The sequence below is a fragment of the Hemibagrus wyckioides genome, linkage group LG26 (assembly GCF_019097595.1).
Source record: "Hemibagrus wyckioides isolate EC202008001 linkage group LG26, SWU_Hwy_1.0, whole genome shotgun sequence".
In the NCBI taxonomy this organism is placed as follows: domain Eukaryota; kingdom Metazoa; phylum Chordata; class Actinopteri; order Siluriformes; family Bagridae; genus Hemibagrus; species Hemibagrus wyckioides.
The window spans coordinates 13,878,367-13,902,134 of NC_080735.1; the positions used below are offsets into that span (position 1 = coordinate 13,878,367).

The 23,768-nt window shown below is 38.9% G+C and overlaps 1 protein-coding gene across 1 annotated transcript; it reads left to right on the plus strand.

Annotated features, from left to right (window-relative positions):
* Positions 1-183: 183 nt before the first annotated feature.
* On the plus strand, positions 184-17,472 carry tm9sf2 (transmembrane 9 superfamily member 2). The gene is made up of 17 exons (XM_058380383.1): positions 184-526; positions 3,243-3,310; positions 5,326-5,419; positions 8,942-9,069; positions 9,160-9,289; positions 9,470-9,594; positions 10,478-10,589; positions 10,779-10,858; positions 11,311-11,419; positions 13,115-13,247; positions 13,584-13,703; positions 14,007-14,064; positions 14,165-14,324; positions 14,597-14,748; positions 15,350-15,461; positions 15,704-15,875; positions 16,599-17,472. Exons 1-17 carry the CDS (start codon positions 362-364, stop codon positions 16,664-16,666), a joined length of 1,986 nt encoding a protein of 661 aa, XP_058236366.1. The 5' UTR covers positions 184-361; the 3' UTR covers positions 16,667-17,472.
* Positions 17,473-23,768: the final 6,296 nt, after the last annotated feature.

Consider the following 23,768-nt stretch of genomic DNA (forward strand, 5'->3'; position numbering starts at 1 on the left):
TTTTCATCATACCCGTTTTCAGGCAAACCCCGCCTCTTCCACTATGTTGGACTCGCTTCCTGTAATTGTTATTGGATAACCTTCCATAAAACTATCCAATCACTGGTCCACATACGAGCACGAGCCACGGTTAGCCAACTAGAGTGCTACGGTTGAGGTTAGCCGTATTACGGGTAGGAAGACGAAGTAAGGGAACTGTCGAACTAGAAAAGTGGGTTACGCAGGCAAGGTAGATTCGCTCTGCTCGAACGGACCTGCGCGAGACGAACACCAAATGAGCCATTACTGATCTCGGCTTCTAGTTTTGCCCGTAAATACACAGTACACCGAATGAAGTGTTAGCTTTGTCGACGGAGGCACGATGTTGGTGTTTTTGCACGTCCATTTGGTGGTGATGTCCGCGTTCTTGTGCGGAGCCCCGCTGCTGTTCCTACAGGATGCTGCGGCTTTCTATCTTCCGGGTTTAGCTCCGGTCAGCTTCTGTGAAAAACCTCAAGACGGAAAAGACGCTCAGAGGGAATGCCAGGTGATGCGTTATGTCCTGTTTAATCTTTTGGCCTTGAATGTTGTGACCTGGATAATAAGTGAAATATGTGTGTCTTATATGCGCTGAACCCCCTTTAGCCTCCTCTTTGCTAGCTAGCGCTAATAGCTAGCCGTTTAGACATGGCGCTAATATACGTTACGGGTTGGAGTTTCACATCAGTGGCGGTTTAACAGCCATGTTTATGTCTGAAGTATGAATAAATTGATCCGTTTTTGGACTGAAGTCTTTACAATGCACCATTTTGGCTAACTCGCGGAACTCAATAGAAAGCTGTTTACTCACTGATTCCCTTGACGGGGGGGGGGGGGGGCTGTGTCCTCTACCACTTCCTGTCACACTCACTAGTCTGGATAGATAGGCATTACTTCATCTCATTTCTAGTGCACTTGGACGTTAAGGAGTGGTCGAGTGATTTAAGACGCAGCCTTTGACAGTCCCTGGAGGAGATACTGACGAGTAGTGTACATGATGATTAATGGCAGAATAATTCCCTAAAGGAGCTGTTTATGTCTCTCTCTCAGTAGTTAGGACACATTTTTATAAATGTACATTGCAAATTTCTTTCTTTTCTTTTTTTTTTAGCATTTTTATTATTACGGTTTTAATAATTCCAAAGTGTCAGGGTTGCCAAATCTTTTCGTACAGAAGTTGCAGGATGACATCATATCATCATCATCATCATCATCATCATATCATTTGCATATAAAAACATCTGATTTACACGAGATGTTGTTCTGAAAAATAACAAGTTATTTATTATTAACATATTTGCATGGTTACAGCATACTTCTATAAATGTAATGCAACTGTAATATCTATCAAGAGCACTTGAAGTAGGTTCAGGAAATAGACACAGAGGAATATGGCTATTGAAGACATGATGTACTTTTATTACTTGTTAATATTGGCAAGATTATGATTTAAGATAAAGAGCAATGATGGAGGGAATATCAGCACACGCAAACGCAAGTCTTTCAGGATTTACACGCTATTGGTTTTGACATAACCAGCCGCTGTGATGTGAACAGCCTCACTTTTTCTCTATACTAAATTTGGACACCTGACCATCTCACCCAAATATGTGGTTTTTCCACCAAACTGTTACTGCAAAGTTGGAAGCAGACAATTCTATCAATCGTCTTTGGATTCTGTAGAATTACAATTATTACTATGCTGAATTAGAAGAAACAGAAACCTGTTTAGGCACAACAATACCAATGAGCTCCATGAATACATGGTTTGACAAGAATGTAGCTGAAAGAACAGGAGTGTCCTGCACTGAGCCCTGACTGTGCTGTGACTCAACCCCAGTGATACACCTTTAGGATGAAATGGAAGACCGACTAAACCCCAGTCCTCCTCACTCAACATGAGAGTCTGATCTCACTTAAACTCTTGTAGCTGAAATCCCCACAGTCACGTTCCAACATGTAGTGGAAAGCCTTCCAGAGAAGTGGAGCTCATTATAACAGCAATGGGGGGAGATAGATAGATAGATAGATAGATAGATAGATAGACAGACAGACAGACAGACAGACAGACAGACAGACTTTATTGATCCCATGAGGGAAATTCTTGTGTGTGACTGCAGCTTAGATAGATTAGTCTGTTGTGTATATACACACACACATCACCATCAAACACTTTTATGCTACAATATTTGATCAGTTCATTCTCATGAGCTTTACATTGTGATGAGCTGTGACTGATGAAAAGAAATAATTTTTAAACCAAAAAATAACATAAAAAATCTTAAAATGAACGAATTCTTGTGTCATGAGTTTAAAAAAAAAAAAAACGCAACGTGATGGTCACTTTACGCTGTGATGAGCTGTGACTGATGAAAAGAAATAATTTTTAAACCAAAAAATAACATAAAAAATCTTAAAATGAACGAATTCTTGTGTCATGAGTTAAAAAAAAAAAAAAACGTAACGTGATGGTCACTTTAGTGCATTTGCGGTCAGTGTCTCGCAGCATCCGGAAATATTTGATTAAATACTTTGTATGAGCCGCTGCAACTCTTGTGTAAAAGCCTCGAACAGGCCGATGATCCCGAACTGGCCGGGACGGACGCACATTAAGTAGCCTTTATTTGTCACATGTACATTACTGCACTTTCTTCGCATATCCCGTCGTTGGAGGTTGCGGTCAGAGCACAGGGTCAGCCATGATGCAGCGCCCCTGGAGCGGGGTGGGTTGGGGGCCTTGCTCAAGGGCCCAACAGTGGCAGCTTGTCAGTGCTGGGGCTTGAACCCCCAATCTTCCAGTCAACGACCCAGAGGCTTAACCACTTGAGCCACCACCCACACATACATACAGTAGAGGCACGTGTTCATCTAATTACCAGCGCCTTCCGTAATCCCTTTTTAAAACATCTTAAAATTACTACCATTATACTGAAAGCTACTAATTTACTTTAGTAGTTTATTACATAATGAGATGACTTACAAGCCTCAGATATGACTTTTACCAATGTCTTTCTGTTTCGGAAAACAAAAACAGCTAAATATATTCTCACAAAACTTTTTTCTTGATTGTTAAATCATTCGATTCCTCTTATTACTACTTATAATGCGTCTATAACGCGTTATATAGAGCGTCTGGGATCTTCCTCTGTGGTGATCTCGCCGCCTTTGTGGTTTGTACTGTCTGTGTAACGTGACATGGAATTTTGTTTAATTTTTTTTTGCAGGACAAAATCGAGCTCTTTGTGAACAGGCTGGATTCGGTGGAGTCGGTTTTGCCGTACGAATACACAGCGTGAGTCTCTGACGTTCTTTGTAACACTCACTACAGTTTCTGCTATGCATCGTGTGTGAAGCAAATTCTTGTTTTGTAATACATATGGAAACTCTTGTCTCAGTCATTACTCCGTGAAAAGGTGACAAAAGCTTTCCTCACCCATTTACACAGAGCAGAGCAGTTCAGCAGGTTATTCCTGTGTCCGGTTTGATCCGTCGACTAAATTGTGAGTCTTTTAAATACGCCAGGAAGCAAATATTCATGGGTGATAGGAGACCGGGACAGAACAGGTTATTTCTGAAGGTTTGTGTGTGGAGGTTCGTATGAGGTCTAACTGCAGGACTGAAGGTGGATTGTCCCGACATGAACACTGAGCTCTTTAAGACCTTCTCTGTAACCCAACAGCATGTGCGACGTACCTCACGCACCCCGCCAGAGGAAAAACTCCATACCTTTTTACCACACCTCAGTCCTCATTACAGTGCCAAATAAATCCTGACACTTTAAGGTATTAATAAACGTTCAGAGTTCTCAGATTTCAGCCTTGCTCGTCACCCATGAAGCTGCATTTACGTTATTTTACATTTACATTTTACGTTCACGCCGTTTGACAAGATGCCCTTATCTTCAGAGACATGCAAATGTGTGTCGAAGTCTTTATCAGTGAATACATCAGCACTGGTTTATCGATTAAGGAAATAAAACACACGGAAGGTTTTATAACAAGCGTCCGGAGTAGAACGTGTCATTTATTACTTTAACCAACATCTAAAGGTGACGTCTCATCATGGGGATCTGAGGATGGGAGGGGCAAGTGTTACAGAGGTGATATGACAGTCAAATGTTTTAACCTTTAAACAGAAATGCCAGCGGTGTGTACAGACCATTATGTTTTGACATGGAGTTAAAGAAAGTGATTACCGGTCTTAAATGTCTGTTCTCATCATGTAGTTTTCAGTAGGGCTGTAACACAAAGCTAAAAGATTCATTGTCTTTATTCTGAAAACCGCATGTTTGTTTGTTTGTTTTTTGTCCGAAACCAACGTCCTTACAAAAGTATTGGAACGGCAATACCACATTCTGTTGTTGTTGCAAAGTAGAGGGAGGGATTTGGGTTCGAGATCAAAAGAAGTGTAAGAGACAGTAGGTCAGAATGAAGAACGGCTTTTATTTTCGGACATTTTGATATTTCTCGATAAATAAGAGAAAAATTGTAAATTATTAAGAATGAACCTTCTAACAATTGTGTTATGAATTAATGCAGAGTGTCAGGAATGACACTTTCATAATAATTCTAGGGTATTTAATGGAAAATAATTGTAACATGTCTGCAGTATAAGTGAAATAATAAGGGATAAAAGCTTAAAAATAAAAGATATCAAGGCAAGGTGACCTGCTCGTGATTATAAGAGATATTATAGAGAGGCTTAAGAAGACTTAACATAAAAGATGACTAACTTTTTATATAAATACACAAAGTAAACATAGTATATAAATATACAATAATAATAGTAGTAGTAATAACAATTTTCAGTCTGTTTTAAAATTATACAAAGAGCAATAATAATAATAATAGTAATAATTTTTAGAAACAGTTAAATATTATTATTATTAATAATAATAATATTATTATTATTAATAATAATAATAATAATATTTATTATTATTATATTATTAATAATAATATTAATATTATTAATATTAAATAATATTAATATTATTATTATTAATATTATTATTATTATCAATTATGTTTTCAATAATTACCATGTAATAAATTAATAATGTATTAATCTAATAAATATTATTTAATTATTTTGTATTTATTCCTTATGGAGTTTTATTGAATATGTGCTTGGATTTCTATGTCTAGGTAATATAGAGCAGCATGAACATGTGATTTTGTTTAATGGCGGTAAATTGTTCAGACAACTATGTAATGGTTTTACACCACACACACACACATCAAGAATGCACTGAGATATTAAAAATATTAGCTTAATGACTGGCCTCTTAATTATTTTTGGATTCAGGTTTGATTTCTGCACTGTGGAGACAGAGAAACGGCCGTCAGAAAACCTGGGCCAGGTGCTTTTCGGAGAGAGAATTGAGCCGTCCCCTTACAAGGTAATATTCATATACACACATGCACATACACTATATTGCCAGAAGTTTTGGGACACCAACATTCAGGTGTTGTTTTGCAGGGGTTGGGCTCGGCCCCTTAGATCCATTGAAAGGAACTCTTAATGCTTCAACTTCATACCAAGACATTCTGGACAATTTCATGCTCCTAACTTTGTGGGAACAGTTTGGAGATGACCCCTTCCTGTTCCAACATGACTGTACACCAGTGCACAAAGCAAGGTCCATAAAGACATGGATGAGAGAGTCCTGACCTTGGTATGCTGAAGCATTAAGTGTTCCTTTCACTGGAACTAAGGGGCCAAGCGCAACCCCTGAAAAACAACGCCTGACTTCAGTGATATGGTGGGGTGTCCCAAAACTTTTGGCAATATAGTGTATATACACCTTATCTTTTAAGGGATACAATGTGTGTACACTGCTGTCATGGTTTGATTCACATTTGTTTCAGATTGGTCTTAATCCCTAATCAGATCTGATCAATATAACTGGAAGATTTTAGTCCCATATGTCATTTATATATATATACATATAGCGAATATAGCATTTATATATATTTATATATATATACATATAGCGAATACTTTTGGCAATATAGTGTGTATATATATATACATACACTATATTGCCAAAAGTATTCGCTCACCCATCGAAATAATTAGAATCAGGTGTTCCAATCACTTCCATGGCCACAGGTGTATAAAATCAAGCACCTAGGCATGCAGACTGTTTTTACAAACATTTGTGAAAGAATGGGTGGCTCTCAGGAGCTCAGTGAATTCCAGCGTGGAACTGTGATAGGATGCCACCTGTGCAACAAATCCAGTCGTGAAATTTCCTCGCCCCTAAATATTCCACAGTCAACTGTCAGCTGTATTATAAGAACGTGGAAGTGTTCGGGAACGACAGCAACTCAGCCACGAAGTGGTAGGCCACGTAAACTGACGGAGCGGGGTCAGCGGATGCTGAGGCGCATAGTGCGAAGAGGTCGCCAACTTTCTGCAGAGTCAATCGCTACAGACCTCCAAACTTCATGTGGCCTTCAGATTAGCTCAAGAACAGTGCGCAGAGAGCTTCATGGAATGGGTTTCCATGGCCGAGCAGCTGCATCCAAGCCATACATCACCAAGTGCAATGCACAGCATCGGATGCAGTGGTGTAAAGCACGCCGCCACTGGACTCTAGAGCAGTGGAGACGCGTTCTCTGGAGTGACGAATCGCACTTCTCCATCTGGCAATCTGATGGACGAGTCTGGGTTTGGCGGTTGCCAGGAGAACGGTACTTGTCTGACTGCATTGTGCCAAGTGTAAAGTTTGGTGGAGGGGGATTATGGTGTGGGGTTGTTTTTCAGGAGCTGGGCTTGGCCCCTTAGTTCCGGTGAAAGGAACTCTGAATGCTTCAGCATACCAAGACATTTTGGACAATTCCATGCTCCCAACTTTGTGGGAACAGTTTGGAGCTGGCCCCTTCCTCTTCCAACATGACTGTGCACCAGTGCACAAAGCAAGGTCCATAAAGACATGGATGACAGAGTCTGGTGTGGAGGAACTTGACTGGCCTGCACAAAGTCCTGACCTCAATCCGATAGAACACCTTTGGGATGAATTAGAGCGGAGACTGAGAGTGTGTGTGACCTCACAAATGCGCTTCTGGAAGAATGGTCAAAAATTCCCATAAACACACTCCTAAACCTTGTGGACAGCCTTCCCAGAAGAGTTGAAGCTGTTATAGCTGCAAAGGGTGGACCGACGTCATATTGAACCCTATGGATTAGGAATGGGATGTCACCTAAGTTCATATGCAAGTCAAGGCAGGTGAGCGAATACTTTTGGCAATATAGTGTGTGTATATATATATATATATATATATATATATATATATATATATATATATATATATATATATATATATATATATATATGTATATGTATATGTATATATGTGTGTGTGTGTCTCCATCCAATCCAAATTGACATATTGGTAAATATATTATAATATAATTAATTTATTAGGGAAGGAAATGTCACTTTATTTCTTCAGTACAATGAACAAAGGTTTTCTCTACAGTAATTTGTTATATAGAAAGCTATTAAATTAAGGTGTGTGTGTGTGTAATATTCATGGAATGTGACCAGCATGGATTCATCATGATGACGCTCCTGTCTCTGTGGTTTATACAGAGCTCATTATTCTGCTCAAATTAATCATAATTACCACATGCCATTCAGCAGCACTACACACTGCATGTTTATTCAATCTTATTGTCCTTATAATACTCTATATCTACCTAGTTGCCTTTATTTATTTATTTGGCAGTATTTTGGCATTTAAAAAAAAAAATTGTCGTCATTATCTATGCGCTAAAATGTGACTAGGCACAAGTGAATTAATTAATTATTATTATTATTATTAAATGTTAAATATTATTAATTATTAAGTGTGAACTTAGAAATGTTTTACCAAAAGCTTTATCGTTCTAAATAGGTGAAGCAGTATAATTCACGCAGATGCATTTAATGTGATTAAAGGACGATAGAAATGATATTTTCACCAAGCCAACAGACCCTACATGGGTGTGTGTTTGCCTCTGTGCTTGTTTGTGTGTGTCAGGGGTGTGTTTGTGTGTCAGGGGTATGTTTATGTGTGTCAGGGGTGTGTTTGTATGTGTCAGGGGTGTGTTTGTGTGTCAGGGGTATGTTTATGTGTGTTAAGACCTGGTCACACTACAAGACTTTAACCGTCGGCAGATCGCTTTGCTGTTCAGACTACATGACTTCACTGTATGTCTTTTTGTCCTTGTGGTGTTCACACTATGCGACGCTTCGTAAATGATCCACAAGAGAGGGGAAGGCACACCACACCATCTGACAACAACTCTTGTCACCCAACGCCGTCCCCAAACCACGTTTTGTCACGAAAACACACGCAACAGGTGGATCCGGAAATGACGCGAGACTTTCGGTAGAGGTTTGTTTTGAAAATGGACGGATGGTCGGCAGGAGTCTCGCTCTAAATAAACGTTAATTTATTAAAATAAATGTTGTCCACACTATTTTTGAAGCCATGTTGCTGCTGCTGCTTTTCTTCCGGTGACCTCAACTCTGTTGACTCGCTCTCTCATTGGCTGGAGGTCGTAGCTACAATTGACACCACGTGATGTGGAGTCGGCCGACCGTCCCAGATATTTAACATGCCAGATATCTGGATTTTGTCTGCGAGGCGTCAGCGAGCCTCTTTGATGCGTCGTTGAGTAGATCACACATAAAGATTGCCGAGCGCTGATCACCCGCTGATTTTCCCACGATCACAGACCGATCTGTCGGCGAGCTCGTTAATTTGCAAATCGGGCTTAAAATCCTGTAGTGTGAACTAGGCTTTAGTTGTACAGTCAAGACTCATAAAGAGGAATTATAATTTAATACACACCGAGTGGATGAGCCAGTCGTATCTAGCTTAGTGTCGGTGATGACTTTTTTTTTTGTTTCTTTCTGCCCTTGTTCTAGTTTTCCTTCAAGCAAAAAGAGACCTGTAAGCATGTGTGCACCAAAAAGTACAGCCCCACTAAAACAGAGGATAAAGCCAACCTGGATTTCCTTAAGAAAGGCATGCTGCTTAACTACCAGCATCACTGGTGAGTCGTCTTCTCCTTCTTTCCTTCTCGTCTGCATGGGAAGCACAGAAACTAGACAGCCTCTAGATTCTTTTCATGCTACTTCTGCAGGATTGTGGATAACATGCCTGTGACCTGGTGCTACGATGTAGAGGACAATCAGAAGTTCTGTAATCCCGGCTTCCCCATCGGATGCTACGTCACAGAAACCGGCTTGGCCAAAGACGCATGCGTCGTCAACGTGAGTGCATTTTGTGTTTTAGATGCTCACACGTGCTTAATACCTGCCACTGGACACTAGTCGTTATTCGGTTTCCTTTTTGAGATCTAGCGACTAACTAAATCCTTTTCGGTTTAGTTAGTCGCTAGATCTCGTCGCTGCAGGTGCTGCCTGTTTACTCTGTCTCTGTTCTTTACGCAGTCCGAGTTCAATGAGAAAGACACCTTCTACATCTTCAACCACGTGGACATCACTATCTTTTACCACAATGTGGAAAACGAGGCCCCTGACTCCAGACTGGTCGCTGCCAAGCTGGAGCCAAAGAGGTAAAGGAGCTGTTTATAGCGTACAGATTAAAACTAAGGGATGCTTTACCTCTTTTAGGCTGGTGTCATGGGTGTTGATAGAATAACTGTCTTGACAAAATATCACTATTTAAAAAAAAAAAAAAAACATACAAGATGGTAAAAATTAAAGGCATACTGTATAATAAAATGTACAAAAGTGTCTTTACACATCCTCAGGGAGAGGGAGAGATGTGCTGAGCTGCAGATCTCATCATTACCGTGGGCATAAAATACATTAAAATTACTATAATCAGTATTTTATTTCCATCTAATGATCTTCAAACCGCTGTAGGTAGCAGAGCAGAAGATGTTGAGGTTCTCTTTGGGCGGTTGGACAGGATTACATCAGAGGGACGGCTCATGTTGGACGTTTGGGGGGACAACGTTAGGGAGGCTAGATTAAGATGGTTTGGACATGTTCAGAGGAGGGAGAGTGAGTATATCGGTAGGAGAATGTTGGACATGGAGCTGCCAGGCAGGAGGCAAAGAGGAGGTATATGGATGTAATAAATGAGGATATGAAGCTAGTGTTGAGGATGCAGAAGATAGGGATAGGTGGAGAGAGATGATTCGCTGTGGCCACCCCTGAAGGGAAAAGTCGGAAGAGGAAGAAGAAGAAATTCAAACCAAAATATTGTTTCTCTTCAAATTAGTGTCTTATTCTATTCTCTTAAATACCCACACATCCGTATTTGCTTATTATTCTATTATTCTGCTTCTTGCTTTGTCCATGATTTCCATTTCCTTGTTTGATGTAGTATAAAGATAGACACTGTGTGAACTCCCATCATGCTCAGCGTTAAGACACAAAGATCTAGCCTTCGAGTATATGCTGCTAACGGATGTTCTTTTGGTGTCTCAGCTATAAACATACCAATCCGGATACTCCAGACTGCACAGGGGCGCCCATGAACCTAGGCAACAAAATCACTGAAGCCCTCAGCATCCCCTATACCTACAGTGTACAGTTCAAGGTCAGTCACTTCAACCTGAACACTGTGTCGTTACTCGTACTTAAGCTTGACCCAAGATCAGTGCATTTTTTTTTTTGGGTCCCAAGAACAACATTATGTGTAATCGAATGTACGGCAAGTATGGATTTTATTCTGCTCTTCTGTTTGACTTCAGTGTCTTATCAGATTTTTACTTTATGTTGTGTGTAGGAGGAGCCAAATATCCGATGGGCCTCTCGGTGGGATTATATTCTGGAGTCCATGCCTCATACCAACATCCAGTGGTTTAGGTGAGCTCATATACATACATACATACACACACACACACACGCACGCTGTAAGTCATGCAGTACCCTTGTGCATGTAGATGCATGCATACATACACTCTCACACATACATGCACACGCTGTATGTCATGCAATACCCTTGTGCTTGTAGCTGTGTGCGCACATACACACGCACACACACGTGCTGTAAGTCATGCAGTACCCTTGTGCATGCAGATGCATGCATACACACTCTCTCTCTCTCTCTCACACACACACACACGCTGTATGTCATGCAGTACCTTTGTGCATGTAGCTGCGTACACACACACACACGTATTATTGTACGCAAGCTCTTATACAAGATGCAGATAATAATCATGCACCTCCAATACGTACAAATAAACACACAGGAGTAAATAGTTTGTATTGACAGGCTGTTTGTTGCTCTCTTGTTCTGGTGTGTTTGGCTACAGTATAATGAACTCCCTGGTCATCGTGCTCTTCCTGTCCGGTATGGTGGCTATGATCATGCTGCGTACGCTGCACAAAGACATCGCTCGCTACAACCAGATGGACTCTGTGGTGAGTCTGGAACCTTCAACCATATACATACAACAGTGTACACACATTACAGTAACAGCATCAGCCTTTATCTTAAATATGAGAAATTAAACACCACTGGGATGCTGTTTTACGGAAATAATAATCACTGACCCTGAAGCACTCTGTTTCTCTTATAGCACAACAATTTCACGCAAGGTTTTACGCCTCATAATTCATACTTTTTAATGATATGCAAGATCCACAAGTTCCTGTATTTCTTTTTTATTTCCCTCGTCTTCTGAAGACTTTTCTGTGTGTGAAAACTTAAAGCAGCAGCTTTTACCTCTGGCTGTTACAAAGTTCTGACACTGTAGGCTCCTAACAAAAGCGTTAAATATACATCTCTATATGAAATGATAAATAATGAAGTAGTTAAATGGTGCATCTGACATACACAGAGATTTGAACGATGCTTTACTATGGAAATAAAGACGTATTAGAGCCGCCATCAGACCTGACGGAGGTATATATTCTGATGTATGCACTGTGGTGTGTGTATATAAGCATGAATACTGGATTAGCAGTTTTAGGACTACTTTTTTATGCGATTCTTTTGCTTTATTTTTGCGTAGCCATCTTAGCTGTTTTAACCCACTTAGTTTTACTTTTAGTTTTGTTGTTGTTGTTATTCCTGCCTAAAGTCTCTTTCAGCTATTCAAATCAAACCCAAATTTTGTCTCGTACACAATACGACTTTTAGTGAAATGTTTTTCAAGACTGCCCTATAATGGAAATAAAAATGTAAAACTAGAATATAAAAATATAAGAAATACAAGTTAAATAAAAATGTAAAACTAGAATATAAAATATAAGAAATACAATTTAACTAAAAATGTAAAACTAGAATATAAAATATAAGAAATACAATTTAAATAAAAATATAAAATTAGAATATAAAATATAAGAGAGAGTTTAAATAAAAATGTAAACTATAAGAAATGCAATTTAAATAAAAATGTAAAACTAGAATATAAAATATAAGAGAGAGTTTAAATAAAAATGTAAAACTAGAATATAAAATGTAAAAAGAATAATTTAAATAAAAATGTAAAACTAAAATATAAAATATAAGAAATACAATTTAACTAAAAATGTCAACTATAAGAAATGCAATTTAAATAAAAATGTAAAACTAAAATATAAAATATAAGAAATACAATTTAAATAAAAATGTAAAATATAGGAAATGCAATTTAAATAAAAATGTAAAACTAGAATATAAAATGTAAAAAGAATAATTTAAATAAAAATGTAAAACTAAAATATAAAATATAAGAAATACAGTTTAAATAAAAATGTAAAACTAGATTATAAAATATAAGAAATACACTAGAAGAAAAGAAGGAAAATAAAAAGAATATCAAGTACAAAAAGAATAATACAAGAATATAATGCAAAATGATATAGACTCACAAAATAGAATCATTATACAATATATAAAAATAAACAAAATTAGAATAGTCTGTCTCTCTCGCTCTCTGTGAGTCTCTCTCTCTCTCTCTCTCTCTCTCTCTCTCTCTCTCTCTCTCTCATACTCTACACTCATTAAGCAAACTTGATGTAGATTGACAGCATGCCTTTCATCTCGGTTAAACCATATTACACGTGTGAACCACAAACCACTCTCTCAACCCTAGCTCAGGTTTTGTGTTTGTGTGTGTGTGTGTTCTCTAGGAGGATGCTCAGGAGGAGTTCGGCTGGAAGCTGGTCCACGGTGACGTATTCCGGCCACCGAGAAAAGGAATGCTTCTGTCCGTCTTCCTCGGGTCGGGAACGCAGATCTTCATCATGACGTTTGTCACTCTGTGTGAGTGCCACATGAACACACCTGCTTATACACTCACACACACAGCATTCATTTCTGTAATTAAGTATGAAAATTAATTGTTTCATATCTGGAAAATTATAAATAGTACGACAATTTCAACTCAGGCGTAAGTAAATAACCGGAAAATAAAGTTGTCCAGTCTTTGTACCCCTCTGTAGTAGAGGATCTTTTAGTGTATAAAGGTTTTATAAGGCTTATAAAGTTGTAATGATGACACCCAGATATACCGGTTAATGTTTAGCAGGCTATATCTACACTGTGTTAACTCTCTATCTCTCTATCTCTTTCTTTTTCTCCCTCTCTCTCTCTCTGTAGTTTTTGCGTGTCTGGGCTTCCTGTCCCCGGCTAACCGTGGCGCTCTGATGACATGTGCCGTGGTGCTGTGGGTGCTGCTGGGAACTCCAGCTGGTTACATCGCTGCCCGATTCTACAAGTGTGAGTACACTGCTGAGACACTAATCCCTCACCTCTGACCCCGGAGTTCAGTTAGAGCCCTGTGCAGGTCGTTAGTCCTAATCAGCGTCAGAAAGGGCTCGCTTTACCTTCATACACATTGCTGGTGTCGTGATGAGCAATGTGCAGAGGAAAAATTGATGAAGTACATGTTTTTGAGAAGAATGTATGTTTGTGTTTTAAAGTGCATGGTGTGCTAATTGGATTTTCCCCATGATGTAAGTAAACAAATGACTTGTGCTTCACATGTATTGATGTGAGCATCTGTGTGTTTGATGTCTGCAGCGTTTGGAGGAGAGAAGTGGAAGACCAATGTGCTGCTGACTGCATTCCTCTGCCCCGGGTGAGTTTTACACCTACGTTGATATTATGCATCATGTTGGATTAATTAGACATCTACATCACGCTTTGCTGTTTGTTTTAACCCTCCGTTCTTCCCGCAGTGTGGTGTTTGCTGATTTCTTCCTGATGAATCTGATTCTGTGGGGTGAGGGATCATCAGCCGCCATGCCCTTCGGCACTCTGGTGGCCATCTTGGCTCTGTGGTTCTGCATCTCCGTCCCTCTCACCTTCGTGGGAGCTTACTTTGGCTTTAAGAAAGCTGTGAGTGCATAAAATACTAGTACTATAATATTTAAAGGCACCTGACAGTCTATCAAAGCTCTGACTAATCCGAAGCGAACCGTAACAGAACCATATTAATCTTCACAAAAGGCTCCATCTTCTGTTCGAATGAATTTTAGACACATTTAATAAACCGTCCAATGTTGGCTGTGCTTCTCCATATGCTCCTGGTTTGGCCAGTTCTTCTTTTATCACTCTAGTTTTATGTGTGTGTGTGTGTGTTAATGGTTAGTTGTTTCTGTGTGACGCAGGGCATCGAACACCCCGTGCGCACCAATCAGATCCCTCGGCAGATTCCAGAACAGTCTTTCTACACCAAACCTCTCCCGGGCATTGTGATGGGCGGGATCCTGCCCTTCGGATGCATCTTCATCCAGCTGTTCTTCATCCTCAACAGCATCTGGTGAGTTCTGCTTTTAGAGTAGAGCACTCAACTGATTATTATTAGTAGTAGTAGTAGTATATAAAATATAAGAAATTACTTTAATGTAAAACTAGAATATAAAATATAAGAAATACAATTTAAATAAAAATGTAAAACTAGAATATAAAACAGAAGAAATACAATTTAAATAAAAATGTAAAACTAGAATATAAAATAGAAGAAATACAATTTAAATAAAAATGTAAAACTAGAAGAAAAAATATCAGAAATAATTTAAATAAAAATGTAACACTAGAATATAAAATATGAGAAATATAATTTAAATAAAATGTAAAACTAGAATATAAAATAGAAGAAATACAATTTAAATAAAATGTAAAACAAGGGTATAAAATATAAGAAATAATTAGTAAGCAGTATGCAATTCAAGTTATTAAATTATTGCAAATGAAAATAAGTATATTTTATTTATTACTGCTCCTATTCAGTTGAAATACTGAAATAAAGAGTTGCACAGACTTCTGCAGACCATGAAGGTGTGGACAGTATATGATGAACATAATCTGATAATCCTGTGTGTGTGTGTGTGTGTGTGTGTGTGTGTGCTGTTTGTCTCCAGGTCCCATCAAATGTACTACATGTTCGGATTCCTCTTCCTCGTCTTCATCATCCTGGTGATCACTTGCTCTGAGGCCACCATCCTGCTCTGTTACTTCCACCTGTGTGCTGAGGTAACTAGAACTTTTATGAAGAATTCTGGACTTGTTCTTGAGATTTAAAATAAAAGGAAACACCTATTTTCCTGCAGTTACTCTATTTTAATCAGTATCACAGTCATGTCACTGTAAATAAGCCCTAACAATAATATAAAAACTCTGTGATGGTCATTTTGGTGTAGGTTTGAGTTTAGGTAGAGCTCCTCTCACTGTTCAGTTGAAGGATGCTGACACTGGGGTTTGTTTTGTGTCCTCAGGACTACCACTGGCAGTGGCGCTCCTTCCTCACCAGCGGTTTCACGGCTGCGTATTTCCTCGTGTACGCCGTGCACTACTTCTTCTCCAAGCTGCAGATCACCGGGCTGGCCAGCACTATCCTTTACTTTGGCTACACCATGATCATGGCTTTGATCTTCTTCCTCTTCACAGGTGTGTGTCTGTCTGTGTGTGTGTGTCTGTCTGTGTGTGTGTGTCTGTGTGTGTGTCTGTGTGTGTGTGTGTGTGTGTGTGTCTGTGTGTGTGTGAAGATTTAGATTTGAATTATATCACTGATTATGTTCCTATAACAACACTCTGTCTGTCTGTGTATCTGTCTGCCTGTGTATCTGTCTGCCTGTCTATCTATCTATCTATCTATCTATCTATCTATCTATCTATCTATCTATCTATCTATCAGTCTATTTATCTATCTACAAACCTGTCTCTGTCTATCTGTCTGTCTGTCCGTCCGTCCGTCCGCCTGTCTCTATCTATCTATCTATCTATCTATCTATCTATCTATCTATCTATCTATCTATCTATCTATCTATCTATCTATCTATAAGCCTTTCTGTCTGTCTCTATCTGTCTGTCTGTCTGTCTTTCTATCTATTTATCTATCTATAAGCCTGTCTCTATCTATCTGTCTGTCTGTCTGTCTGTTTAACTATCTATAAGCATCTATCTATCTATCAACCTGTCTCCTATCTATCTATCTATCTATCTATCTATCTATCTATCTATCTATCTATCTATCTATCTATCTATCTATCTATCTATCTATCTATCTGCACATCACATTCAATTTTGATTTATGAAACCGTCTCAGTTATTTATTTATTTATTTATTTTCCTCTCCAATTAAACTCCAACTCAACATTTTTCTCTTCACAGGTACGATCGGATTCTTCGCCTGTTTCTGGTTCGTGACGAAAATCTACAGCGTGGTGAAGGTGGACTGAAACGGACCAATCAGAGCCAGGACTGAACTCTCTCCTCTGCTTTTAACCGAGATGTCTTTACAGGAGGGATAAGAGCACTGTCGAAGACATGCCCTGTTGCCCCAGCTAACCAACAACTCAAAATAGATTCTACAGATCTCAAGCTTCCATTGAAGTGTACGTGTGTTTAAAAAGAAAAGAAAAAAATGATTTTTTTTTTTTTTGGTGTGTGTGTGTGTGTGTGTTATTTCACACATGCTTATAAACGAGCACTCATATATAAAAAAAAAAAAAAAAAAAAACACACTGCAGCCCAGAAAACACGACACCTACAGATGCTATTTCCTCCAGCTTAATTTCAAGCTCCCATTTTTGTAAATATCAAAGTTTTCTTTTTCGCTAATATTAAAAGTGCATCCAGTTCCGGTGTAGCTCACTGACATGTGTTGCGGTGTTAGAAGGATGACTTGTAAATATATATCTCTCTTTTTTTTTTTGGGCTGAAAAACCCCCTGAATGTAGTAAAAGAACTGCAGCTTTTTTGAGTTGTTTGTGTTTTGGGGTGGAGAAGAGGGGAAGGGAAGGGGGGTGTATTGCTCTTAATGAGTTTTGTTTTCCTTTATTTTTTTCTCTCTCTGTGTGTGCGCTATCGACCAGACCTTGCTTTTATTTATCTCTCTGATCATTTGTTTTTTTTTAATCCGCACTGTCTGACTATTTCCTGTTGATTTTGATTTACACCTCTCGATGCTTTGTTTGTGCCTCGTCATTTAAGAAGGAAGAATAAAGAAGTGCTTCACATTAAAAGTCCAGCACTGTCCAGATCAGTGAACGCTGGTACGTAGTGTTACGTTCACGAAACTGTTGCTGTTTTTTTTTTTTTTTTTTTTTTTTCTTTTGGTGTGAAATATCTTCTTTAAGTATCCTGTGTTAAAAGAGCTGATCACTCATGACTGATGAATTCGGTTTGGTGCATGCGCAGGAGCTGATGGGAGATCGGCAGGTGTCTTCATACTTATTAACTCGATTCTTGCTTATTTCTTTTCGTTTTCATGAGCGTTTGATGGGGGGGGGGTCCTAGGAATCCACAGGTATGTAGAAATACGTGGATGGACTGGTTTCTAAAGCAGGACCATGTACATAGTGACACTATGTAAACAGATACATGTGTAAGTTATGTATAAGTTAATGGTTTGATTTACTCTGATCAAGGCTTTTTTTCCCCTTCACTGATTTAAGGTAATGAGATTGCAAAGGGATGGGGTGGGGATGAATAATGAAAATAAAATAAACAAACAAACAAAAAAAAGGATTTCCCGGTCCCGAATAAAATCTGACTTTCTTTTTTTGTTAATGATTCACTGGATCTTTTAAGCTAAATCGTTTTGCACTGTAGCTGATAAATAAATAAATGAAGTCTAGTTCACTTAGAAAAAGCTTTCATTAAGTGAATACACTCACCCGTGTTTGATTACTTGATGACTGCCAGGTTGGATGTGGAGTGCTACTGGTCCAGTCTCTCCACAGAAGGTTTATTCAGTTCAGTTCTTACATCTAAAGTGGCTGTTAAACAATATACATTATATTCATTATTTCGGTCATTATGACCACCTGCCTAATATTGTGTTGGTCCCCCCTGACCCGTCATACACTGTGTGTTCTGACACCTTTCCAGCCTTCGCTCCCCACGTGCATCAATGATCGCCCTTGACCCTGTCGCCGGTTCACCACTGTTCCTTCCTTGGACCACTTTTGATAGATACTGACCACTGCAGACCGGGAACACCCCACAAGAGCTGCAGTTTTGGAGATGCTCTGATCCAGTGGTCTAGCCATCACAATTTGGCCCTTCGTCAAACTCGCTCAAATCCTTACACTTGTCCATTTTTCCTGCTTCTAACACATCAACTTTGAGGACAAAATGTTCACCTGCTGCCTAATATATCCCACCCACTAACAGGTCCCATGATGAGGAGAGTGAAGATGAGTCTTATTCACTTCACTTCTGCTTTATTTTCATTGCCATTGTTGTCTTGACACTACACTGAGTGCTGTCGGACAGGTCTTTCCTCATATTTCTATATTAAGGATGGACGTCCTCAGTTGTTGAGCACATTCTTATGGTATTTGCTTTATTGCCTCAGAGTCTTCATCATGTGCCTGAACTCCAGACTGGCTTCAGTCCTCAGATGTCCCAGAGGAGTCATGTTTAACACAGATCTTTTACACCAGGGGTGTCAGATCATATCCGACAGAGGGCCAGTGTGGGTGCAGGTTTTCATTCCAATCAAGCAGAACACCTGATTCCACCTGCTTAATCACCTGATATTGGCTTTCAGTAGAATCAGGTGTGGCTTCTGCTCACACAGGTTGGAGTAAAAACCTGCACCTACACCGGCTCTTTTCGGATAAGATTTGACTCGCCTGTTCTAGAGGACTTCAGAGGTTCTCCTCTAATTCTACAGTTCTTCTTCATCGTTTGCACGTGCTCAGTTTGGTCAGATTTTTTCATCTTGTGAAAGTGGTGCTGATATTCTACCATTTAAAAAAAAAAAATGAAGGAAGCCAAAACTTCTCCAAAACTTTAAGAAATCTTGAATCACTCCAGTCTCAGAGGTCTGTGGTAGCTTAGTGGTAAAGGTGCTGGATCAGAAGGTTGTGAGTTTGAATCCGAGCTCCACCAAGCTGCCACTGCTGGGCCCGTGAGCAAGGCCCTTAACCCTCAATTGCTTAGTTGTATGAAATGAAAAAGTCACTCTGGATAAGGGCTTCAGCCAAATGCCAGAAATGTAAATGGGCAGTTTGGTATAAAGTGCATCCAATCACATCGAAAGCTGAGCTTAAATCAAGGATGATCAACGGAATTGAACAAAATCCTCAGTGTAGCAGAACATTGTAATTTTCTGCAGCGACCATTTTGTGTACTGTAACACAATGAATTGTGTGCTTTAACACAAGTATTACTGGTTTTGCTGGAGTCTCTGACCACTGCCTTCATACAAAGCAATATTACAGTCATTTTACAATTTTGTAAAGCTTTAGTTTAGCCCCTGTGGTGCTGTGTTGTCAGTAGATGGCGCCATTTTTACTTTAGTTCAGAGGCCTTCGCTTTCAGGTGCAGCTGAGTGCTTTAGTTTCTGAGCGAGTAAAGGAACCTAAACTCTATAATTTAATAATGATTCAACGTGCAGCACCAGATATTAAAACAGTCAAGTCTATCCGATGATATGCCTGGTTTATAGAGTATACATCATTTCTGAGATGCTATACACTACCGCTCAAAAGTCTGGCATCACTCGACCACAAATTTCCTTGTTTCTCAAAGAAAAACCCAACTTTGTCCATTTCAAAAACATAAAATGAATCAGGTGATTTTTTAAAGAAAGATCCACATTGTCCTGCAAAGCAAAGGCCCATCATTAGACCTCAGGAACTCTGTGTTCGCTAATCCAAGTTAATTATTTTACTACGCTAATTGTATTATTAGAAAACCCTTTTGCAATGGTGCTAGCACAGCTGAAAACTGTTGTATTGATTAAGTTAGCAATTCTTGAGGTAGGTTTAGTATCTAGAACATCAGAAGTAGTGGGTTTGTTTACAGTGGCCGAGAAGTGCAAAACAAAATGACCAGGAAGAAAGACCTTATCTTCCCATGCTGTGAACTACTTCCTTCACAGAGCAGAACAAACTAGTCTTACCAGAACTGAAAAAAAGGAGTGGGAGGAAGGCCCTGGTGCGACTGGACAACAAGGAAATTTCCGGGTGATCCAAAACTTTTGAACTGTAGTGTATGTCTAATAGAACGGGTTTACAGAAAGTCATTCAGACCGAAAGAATTACATTTCTATGGGAATATAATTGCTGTACTAATTCCTTAAATCTTGGCATAAACACGGAGGTCCTCTCCATGTAAAGCAAAGCTATAAAACATCATAGAACTAAATAGCACATATATTGTAGCTGCGAGGAACATGAACTTCTATATATGGTGCTCTGTGAAATGGTTTCTTTAGAGATATTTTACATACATTTAAGTTTACAAGAATGTGGCGGTCCACTCGGGTGGTGTTAGCAAGAGATGCTAACTCTACTTCAAGTGTAACTCTAGTCAGACAGAGGCTTTTCTTAACAATTAACCAACATATCTGAGGAAAATGTTGCTATTCCTGATCATTTTTCCATATTAAATAAAAGATTTTACAGCGACATGCTAGTCAGCTAAATCATTATTCTCGGTTGTAAACTATCATGCTTCACATCCATACGTTGCCAGATGCCTAGCAACAGTGTTCTCATGACTTTAAGCACTTAAACAAGCTTCACGAATGAATTTCCTGTTCCACTGCCTTGAGATTGTGTAGACAAGATCGTAAATATCAGTTTAGTTCGGTATTTAAGTGCTAGTGTTGGATTAGTAAAGAGTTCTTAGCTTAGCTAAATGGGTTCTGCTGCGGACATGACTGATGTAGGTTTCTCTATAGAACCTTTACGAGTACTGAATTTAGCTCTTTTTTAAGCTTGTGTAGGTGAAATCGTCGGAAAATCTATTTCAGAAAAGACTGGCATGTTCTTCACTTCAGCTGTGTTCATGATTTTTCCCACATCAGGACACACTGTTGGACTTCCTGTCTCAAATAAATCACACACTGTTTGTGGAGTGTGATGTAGAGCTTGTGCTGCTCACGAAGCTCATTTTGTTGTATTGTGATACTTGATGAGTAGACGTTGGGAACGTGTTCAAGGAAGTGCCGTTTCGAGTAGTTTTTCCCTCTCTGCCTCTTCATAGCCAGGAGAGCCGGCAGGATCAGAAGACGAGATCTTTACTCACTAAACTCTAATGATCTCTTCAAGCAGTCATGTTGAACACAGCTGATCCTGCAGAGCAAAGAAAACCTTATTATTCTCTTTTAAACACCTCAGCTGTGAGTCACTGTGTGTGTGTGTGTGTGTGTGTGTGTTCCCTGTTGAAGTTCCAGATGGCAACTTCACTCACTCTTTTGTTGTGTGGCCTTCCTTTCAAAAATAAAAGAGAAAGAGAGAGAGAAAAAAAAGAGTTTTACTGCTTCCCTTAAATTGGCTTGGCCTGTATCTGGATGAAATGGGAACAGCCTTTGAAAAATCCCCTGCTTGCCTGTCTGTCCACAGTAATAACATTCCTTCAGCATCCTAATACATACACGAGCTAAAGGGATTCCAGCGTTATGGACGTGACTCATAAGCTAACTCTGATTAGCAACTCTGAGACAGTGTGAGTGTTAGACGAGTGTAGGATGATGTGGCTGAAATCACCATTTACATACTGCAGAGATGCACTGGAAAAATATAGGAATTAATAAAAATAAATAATATAATATAATATAATATAATATAATATAATATAATATAATATAATATAATATAATATAATATAATTTTATATAAAATAAAATAATATATAATATAATATAAAATAATATATAATGTAATATAGTCTTTATTCTTTATTTTTAGTCTATATTCAAATTTGTTTATTCTTAATAAAATTGAAAATAAATATAAATAAATATTATTTTGATTCAGATTTTAGAAATTAGCTGTATTTATTATATTTAATATTATTGAAAACACGATTTACATAAGTTGTCTAGTATATATGATATAGATAAATAAATATATATATTAAAAAATTAATATATATGATAGAAATCGGATAATGTTAGCTGTAAAACTTAGCCATATTTTTATTTAATCTTATCGATTAAATTGATTGTAAAGTACAATTGTTACGTATTATTTCCCCTTTGTCCAAAGTATATTTATGTCCAGAGATCGTTGTAGTCTCAGTGCAAAACTAACATCGCCTCAAACCTGTTATTTTAGTTTAGTAGAGAGAAAATTGTGTACATTTCTTTTCACCTTTCTTTCCTGCTAAGAGTTTAAATGACAATCTAAAGCATATTTACGAGCTTGTGTTTCGTTTTGCAGTGTTTGAGGATTGTGTCTATAGCTTTCTTCATCTCCATCATCCCGCCACTCTATAGACTCATCCTATTGTGTGTGAGTCAGCTGCTGCTGGGAAATGAAGGAGGAGGACCGACTTTAACACCCCCACACACTCCTATTCACTACAAATGAGCATCTGGAGCATTTTTTTACTCTGATCTGGACTCTTAAGTAGCTGCTAAAGCTGATTTCAGATCAGCTGGGAGAGTTACTACTAGTCAGCTAAAACTCAGTTTGAAAGGGTTTTCTTTCTAGTGGCTGAGTCACTTCTGTGTATGTGTGTGTGTGTGTGTGTGTGTCGTAATCCTCCCTATTAGCGCCATGTTTGGCCTGGGATTCTTGTACCCACACACTTGAATGAGTGCGAAACTATTCATTGGATCAAAGGAGTGAGCGATTTCCTTTAAGTGTGGCTCAATAGAGGAGGACCTGAGCGGAAGCATCAGCAAGCGAGGGCAGTCGGGTCAGGGGCTCTGGTTCACATGGAGCTAGTTCACTGCATTCAGATTTATTCATTTGGGGAATGCATTCATCTGAGGCAGCTAACAAGTGACGCAGAATCCAACCCAGGCATGGTACACTTCTGCTCCATGGTTACAGTTCTGTGAGGGTTCTACCACCAGGACTACCAATATAACCTACTGTTCAAAGACCTTCAGCCTGAACAGTTGATCAGTTAAAGGTTAAGAGTTTTGCTCAAATGCTTCCTTGAGGGAATTATCCAACATTTCTCTGGTAGTCCTGGGACTAGCACAGAAGTGTTACCATGCAGCTCCCACTCTTCGGTAAACCCCTTGAGGACCACTTGAGCAAAACCCTTAATCCAAATGTGCAGCCAGCTTACATTGAATTCTGCCTAAGCACCTAGCTAAACAGTCGAGCGTTTACGGTCTTGCTCAAGTAGTTCCTCAAGAGGCTTTTTCGACAGTGATTAAGTTGGCAGTACAGGGACTTGAACCTTGTGGTGACTTGCACAGAACTACAGCTACCAGGGCTTCTGATCATAGTGATCTGATGGGGAAAGTGCCCTCAATCAGCAGCAGGAAATCATGTTGTTCAAATATCTGATCTATTAGTGTGTATAAGATGAAACTAAAAAAGTGGATCAGTTTTTAAAGGAGAACACAACCCCAAAAAATGG